General features: G+C 65.7%; 1 protein-coding gene across 1 annotated transcript; it reads right to left on the bottom strand.

Annotated features, from left to right (window-relative positions):
* Positions 1-369: 369 nt before the first annotated feature.
* LOC144739472 (catenin delta-2-like) lies at positions 370-6,733 on the bottom strand (the record flags this gene model as incomplete). The annotated part of the gene is made up of 3 exons (XM_078622421.1): positions 370-748; positions 3,253-3,337; positions 6,487-6,733. Coding segments are annotated over 3 exons (431 nt in total), but the record flags the coding sequence as incomplete, so codon positions are not given.
* Between the last annotated feature and the right edge of the window lie 428 nt (positions 6,734-7,161).

Below are 7,161 nucleotides of genomic sequence, written 5' to 3'. Positions count from 1 at the left end.
TGTGTACACGTGTGTGTGTGTACACTGTGTGTGTGTACACGTGTGTGTGTGTACACTGTGTGTGTGTACACTGTGTGTGTGTACACGTGTGTGTGTGTACACGTGTGTGTGTGTACACTGTGTGTGTGTGTACACTGTGTGTGTGTACACTGTGTGTGTGTGTACACTGTGTGTGTGTGTACACTGTGTGTGTACACTGTGTGTGTGTGTACACTGTGTGTGTGTGTACACTGTGTGTGTGTACACTGTGTGTGTGTGTACACTGTGTGTGTACACTGTGTGTGTGTACACTGTGTGTGTACACTGTGTGTGTGTACACTGTGTGTGTACACTGTGTGTCTACACGTGTGTGTACACGTGTAGACACACGTGTGTGTACACGTGTGTGTGTACACGTGTGTGTGTACACGTGTGTACACTGTGTGTTTGTGTGTGTACACGTGTGTGTGTGTACACTGTGTGTGTGTGCACTGTGTGTGTACACTGTGTGTGTGTACACTGTGTGTGTACACGTGTGTGTGTGTACACTGTGTGTCTACACGTGTGTGTGTGTACACGTGTGTGTGTGTGTACACGTGTGTGTGTGTACACTGTGTGTCTACACGTGTGTGTGTGTACACGTGTGTGTGTGTGTACACTGTGTGTGTGTCTATGTTCTCAGTGTCCCATCGTCGTGTCTCTCCTGAACTCCTTGACCTCTCAGCGCCAGCAGAGCCGGGCCCAGGAAGTGATCACTGGTCCAGCCACTCTGAGGGAGACACGGGGGGGGGGGGAGGGAGACACGGGGGGGGAGGGAGACACGGGGGGGGAGGGAGACACGGGGGGGGGGGAGGGAGACACGGGGGGGGGGGGAGGGAGACACGGGGGGGGAGGGAGACACGGGGGGGGGGAGGGAGACACGGGGGGGGGGGGGAGGGAGACACGGGGGGGGAGGGAGACACGGGGGGGGAGGGAGACACGGGGGGGGGGAGGGAGACACGGGGGGGAGGGAGACACGGGGGGGGGGAGGGAGACACGGGGGGGGGGAGGGAGACACGGGGGGGGGGGGGAGGGAGACACGGGGGGGGAGGGAGACACGGGGGGGGGGAGGGAGACACGGGGGGGGGGAGGGAGACACGGGGGGGGGGAGGGAGACACGGGGGGGGGGGGGAGACACGGGGGGGGGAGACACGGGGGGGGGGAGGGAGACACGGGGGGGAGGGAGACACGGGGGGGGAGGGAGACACGGGGGGGGAGGGAGACACGGGGGGGAGGGAGACACGGGGGGGGGGAGGGAGACACGGGGGGGAGGGAGACACGGGGGGGGAGGGAGACACGGGGGGGGAGGGAGACACGGGGAGGGGGGAGGGAGACACGGGGAGGGGGGAGGGAGACACGGGGGGGAGGGAGACACGGGGGGGGGAGGGAGACACGGGGGGGGAGGGAGACACGGGGGGGGAGGGAGACACGGGGGGGGGGGAGGGAGACACGGGGGGGGGGATGGAGACACGGGGAGGGAGACACGGGGGGGGGGAGGGAGACACGGGGGGGGGGGGGGGGGGGGGAGACACGGGGGGGGGAGACACGGGGGGGGGACACGGGGGGGGGGAGACACGGGGGGGAGGGAGACACGGGAGGGAGACACAAGGGGGGGGGGATGGAGACACGGGGGGGGGGGGAGACACGGGGGGGGGAGACACGGGGGGGGGTGACACGGGGAGGGGGAGACACGGGGGGGGAAACACGGGGAGGGGGGAGGGAGACACGGGGGGGGAGGGAGACACGGGGGGGGGGGGAGACACGGGGGGGAAACACGGGGGGGGGGGGAGGGAGACACGGGGGGGGGGGAGACACGGGGGGGGGGGGAGGGAGACACGGAAGGGGAGACACGGGGGGGGGGGAGACACGGGGGGGGAGGGAGACACGGGGGGAGGGAGACACGGGGAGGGGGAGACACGGGGGGGGGGAGACACGGGGGGGGAGGGAGACACGGGGAGGGGGAGACACGGGGGGGGGAGACACGGGGGGGGCGGGAGACACGGGGGGGGGGAGACACGGGGGGGGAGACACGGGGGGGGAGGGAGACACGGGGGGGGAGGGAGACACGGGGGGGGGAGACACGGGGAGGGGGAGACACGGGGGGGGGGAGACACGGGGGGGGAGGGAGACACGGGGAGGGGGAGACACGGGGGGGGGAGACACGGGGGGGAGGGAGACACGGGGGGGAGGGAGACACGGGGGGGGGGAGACACGGGGGGGGGAGACACGGGGGGGAGGGAGACACGGGGGGGAGGGAGACACGGGGGGGGGGAGACACGGGGGGGAAACACGGGGGGGGGGGAGGGAGACACGGGGGGGGGGAGACACGGGGGGGGGGGGAGGGAGACACGGAAGGGGAGACACGGGGGGGGGAGACACGGGGGGGAGGGAGACACGGGGGGGGGGGAGACACGGGGGGGGGGAGACACGGGGGGGAGGGAGACACGGGGGGAGGGAGACACGGGGGGAGGGAGACACGGGGGAAGGGAGACACGGGGGGAGGGAGACACGGGGGGGGGGGAGACACGGGGGGGGGGAGACACGGGGGGGGGAGACACGGGGGGGAGGGAGACACGGGGGGGAGGGAGACACGGGGGGGGGGAGACACGGGGGGGAAACACGGGGGGGGGGGGAGGGAGACACGGGGGGGGGGAGACACGGGGGGGGGGGGAGGGAGACACGGAAGGGGAGACACGGGGGGGGGAGACACGGGGGGGAGGGAGACACGGGGGGGGGGGAGACACGGGGGGGGGGAGACACGGGGGGGAGGGAGACACGGGGGGGAGGGAGACACGGGGGGGGGAGACACGGGGGAAGGGAGACACGGGGGGAGGGAGACACGGGGGGGGGGGAGACACGGGGGGGGAGTGGGAGACACGGGGGGGGGGAGACACGGGGGGGAGGGAGACACGGGGGGAGGGAGACACGGGGGGAGGGAGACACGGGGGGGGGGGAGACACGGGGGGGGGGAGACACGGGGGGGAGGGAGACACGGGGGGAGGGAGACACGGGGGGGGGGAGACACGGGGGGGAGGGAGACACGGGGGGAGGGAGACACGGGGGGGGGGGAGACACGGGGGGGGGAGTGGGAGACACGGGGTTAGAGCCCGGAGTTGTGGGAGTGCGATGGTCAGGGGGGCGAGGGTCAGGGGGTCAGGGGGTCAGGGGGCGAGGGTCAGGGGGTCAGGGGGCGAGGGTCAGGGGGTCAGGGGGTCAGGGGGCGAGGGTCCTCACCTTCTTGAACTCACGGCGGAGGTCCTTGAAGCTCCACAGTTGCTGGAGGGCGAGGGCTGCAGCTGGCACCGACTTGGGGAACACGCTGCACACGCAGAGACACGTAGAGACACACACAGACACACACACAGACACACAGAGACACGTAGAGACACACACGCAGAGACACGCAGATACACACAGAGACACACACACACGGAGACACGCAGACACACACAGAGACACACGCAGAGACACGCAGAGACACGCAGAGACACACACAGACACACGCAGACACACACACGTAGACACAGAGACACACACAGAGACACACACAGAAACACAGAGACACACACAGAAACACAGAGACACACACAGAGACACACACAGACACAGAGACACACACAGAGACACACACAGAGACACACACAGAAACACAGAGACACACAGAGACACACACACAGACACAGACACAGAGAGACACACACACACACACAGACACAGACACACACACACGCAGAGACACACAGAGACACGCACACGCAGGGACACACACACACAGACACGCACACGCAGAGACACACACACAGACACGCACACGCACAGACACACACAGACACACACAAAGACATAGAGTCACAAAGATTCCCATATGTTTCAGTGTATGTATCTGTGTGTGTGTATGTGTGTGTGTATACGTGTGTGTGTGTGTATGTATGTGTGTATACGTGTGTGTGTGTATGTGTGTGTGTATACGTGTGTGTGTGTGTATGTGTGTGTGTATACGTGTGTGTGTGTGTATGTATGTGTGTATACGTGTGTGTGTGTGTATGTATGTGTGTATGTATCTGTGTGTGTGTATGTGTGTGTGTATACGTGTGTGTGTGTGTATGTGTGTGTGTATACGTGTGTCTGTGTGTATGTATGTGTGTATACGTGTGTCTGTGTGTATGTGTGTGTGTATACGTGTGTCTGTGTGTATGTGTGTGTGTATACGTGTGTGTGTGTATGTATGTGTGTATACTCGCTACTAACAGCACTTGCCCCTGCAGCCCAGCTAGAGGCTACCTGGGGGATCTTTGTCTGTGTGTGTCATAGCACTTGCCCCTGCAGCCTGATAGAGGCTACCTGGGGGATATTTGTCTGTGTGTGTCATAGCACTTGCCCCTGCAGCCTGCTAGAGGCTACCCGGGGGAGCTTTGTCTGTGTGTGTCTCAGCACTTGCCCCTGCAGCCCTGCTAGAGGCTACACGGGGGAGCTTTGTCTGTGTGTGTCTCAGCACTTGCCCCTGCAGCCCAGCTAGAGGCTACCTGGGGGGGCTTTGTCTGTGTATAGGTGCTACCAACAGCACTTGCCCCTGCAGCCCTGCTAGAGGCTACCCGGGGGAGCTTTGCCTGTGTGTGTCTCAGCACTTGCCCCTGCAGCCCAGCTAGAGGCTACCCGGGGGAGCTTTGCCTGTGTGTGTCTCAGCACTTGCCCCTGCAGCCCAGCTAGAGGCTACCCGGGGGAGCTTTGCCTGTGTGTGTCTCAGCACTTGCCCCTGCAGCCCAGCTAGAGGCTACCCGGGGGAGCTTTGCCTGTGTGTGTCTCAGCACTTGCCCCTGCAGCCCAGCTATAGGCTACCCGGGGGAGCTTTGTCTGTGTGTGTGTCACAGCACTTGCCCCTGCAGCCCAGCTAGAGGCTACCCGGGGGAGCTTTGCCTGTGTGTGTCTCAGCACTTGCCCCTGCAGCCCAGCTAGAGGCTACCCGGGGGAGCTTTGCCTGTGTGTGTCACAGCACTTGCCCCTGCAGCCCAGCTAGAGGCTACCCGGGGGATCTTTGCCTGTGTGTGTCTCAGCACTTGCCCCTGCAGCCCTGCTAGAGGCTACACGGGGGAGCTTTGTCTGTGTGTGTCACAGCACTTGCCCCTGCAGCCCAGCTAGAGGCTACCCGGGGGATCTTTGCCTGTGTGTGTCTCAGCACTTGCCCCTGCAGCCCAGCTAGAGGCTACCCGGGGGAGCTTTGTCTGTGTGTGTCAAAGCACTTGCCCCTACAGCCCTGCTAGAGGCTACCCGGGGGAGCTTTGTCTGTGTGTAGGTGCTAACAACAGCACTTGCCCCTGCAGCCTGCTAGAGGCTACCCGGGGGAGCTTTGCCTGTGTGTGTCTCAGCACTTGCCCCTGCAGCCCAGCTAGAGGCTACCCGGGGGAGCTTTGCCTGTGTGTGTCTCAGCACTTGCCCCTGCAGCCCAGCTAGAGGCTACCCGGGAGACCTTTGTCTGTGTGTGTCTCAGCACTTGCCCCTGCAGCCCAGCTAGAGGCTACCCGGGGGACCTTTGCCTGTGTGTGTCACAGCACTTGCCCCTGCAGCCCAGCTAGAGGCTACCCGGGGGAGCTTTGCCTGTGTGTGTCACAGCACTTGCCCCTGCAGCCCAGCTAGAGGCTACCCGGGGGAGCTTTGCCTGTGTGTGTCTCAGCACTTGCCCCTGCAGCCCAGCTAGAGGCTACCCGGGGGACCTTTGTCTGTGTGTGTCTCAGCACTTGCCCCTGCAGCCCAGCTAGAGGCTACCCGGGGGAGCTTTGTCTGTGTGTAGGTGCTACCAACAGCACTTGCCCCTGCAGCCCAGCTAGAGGCTACCCGGGGGAGCTTTGCCTGTGTGTGTCTCAGCACTTGCCCCTGCAGCCCTGCTAGAGGCTACCCGGGGGAGCTTTGCCTGTGTGTGTCTCAGCACTTGCCCCTGCAGCCCAGCTAGAGGCTACCCGGGGGAGCTTTGCCTGTGTGTGTCTCAGCACTTGCCCCTGCAGCCCAGCTAGAGGCTACCCGGGGGAGCTTTGCCTGTGTGTGTGTCAGCACTTGCCCCTGCAGCCCAGCTAGAGGCTACCCGGGGGAGCTTTGCCTGTGTGTGTCTCAGCACTTGCCCCTGCAGCCCAGCTAGAGGCTACCCGGGGGAGCTTTGCCTGTGTGTGTCTCAGCACTTGCCCCTGCAGCCCAGCTAGAGGCTACCCGGGGGAGCTTTGCCTGTGTGTGTCTCAGCACTTGCCCCTGCAGCCCAGCTAGAGGCTACCCGGGGGAGCTTTGCCTGTGTGTGTCTCAGCACTTGCCCCTGCAGCCCAGCTAGAGGCTACCCGGGGGAGCTTTGCCTGTGTGTGTCTCAGCACTTGCCCCTGCAGCCCAGCTAGAGGCTACCCGGGGGAGCTTTGCCTGTGTGTGTCTCAGCACTTGCCCCTACATCCCTGCTAGAGGCTACCTGGGGGGGCTTTGCCTGTGCGCGCGTACCCGCTCGTGTCGGTGGCCATGCCGTAGATCTTCCTGAGGCTGCCTGTGCGGCAGACGTTTCGGGCCGCGGCCTCATCCAGCATCAGGGCGGAGAGGGAGTAGAGGCAGGTGCTGGTCACCTCGTCACCACCTCCTCCACCACCACCTCCACCACCACCTCCACCACCACCTCCACCACCACCTCCACCACCTCCATCGTTACCGGTCGGCGGTAGCAGCGCGCAGAGTGGCAGCAGCACGTGCTTGGCTGGGGGAGGGGGGGTGGGGGGGAGGTGGGGGGGGAGGGGGGGGAGGGGGGGAGGTGGGGGGGTGGGGGGGGTGGGGGGGAGGTGGGGGGGGGGGAGGGGGGGGAGGGGGGGAGGTGGGGGGGGGGGAGGGGGGGGTGGGGGGGGAGGTGTGGGGGGGAGGTGGGGGGGGGAGGTGGGGGGGGGAGGGGGGGGAGGGGGGGGAGGGGGGGAGGGGGGGAGGGGGGGAGGTGGGGGGGGGAGGGGGGGGAGGGGGGGAGGTGGGGGGGGGAGGGGGGGGTGGGGGGGGGAGATAAGAGGTAGGGGGGGGTGGGGGGAGGGGGTGGGAAGAGGTGGGGGGGTGGAAGGTGGGGGGTGGGGGGGGGGGGAGGGAGGGGGGGGGAGGAGAGTGGTGGTGAGTGGTGGTGGTGAGTGTTGGTGAGTGTTGGTG

Source organism: Lampetra planeri, unplaced genomic scaffold, assembly GCF_965212315.1.
Source record: "Lampetra planeri unplaced genomic scaffold, kcLamPlan1.2.h2 scaffold_1516, whole genome shotgun sequence".
Classification (NCBI taxonomy): Eukaryota; Metazoa; Chordata; class Hyperoartia; order Petromyzontiformes; family Petromyzontidae; genus Lampetra; species Lampetra planeri.
Note: the sequence above shows the minus strand (reverse complement) of the source record. Positions and strands in the feature narration are given on the sequence as shown.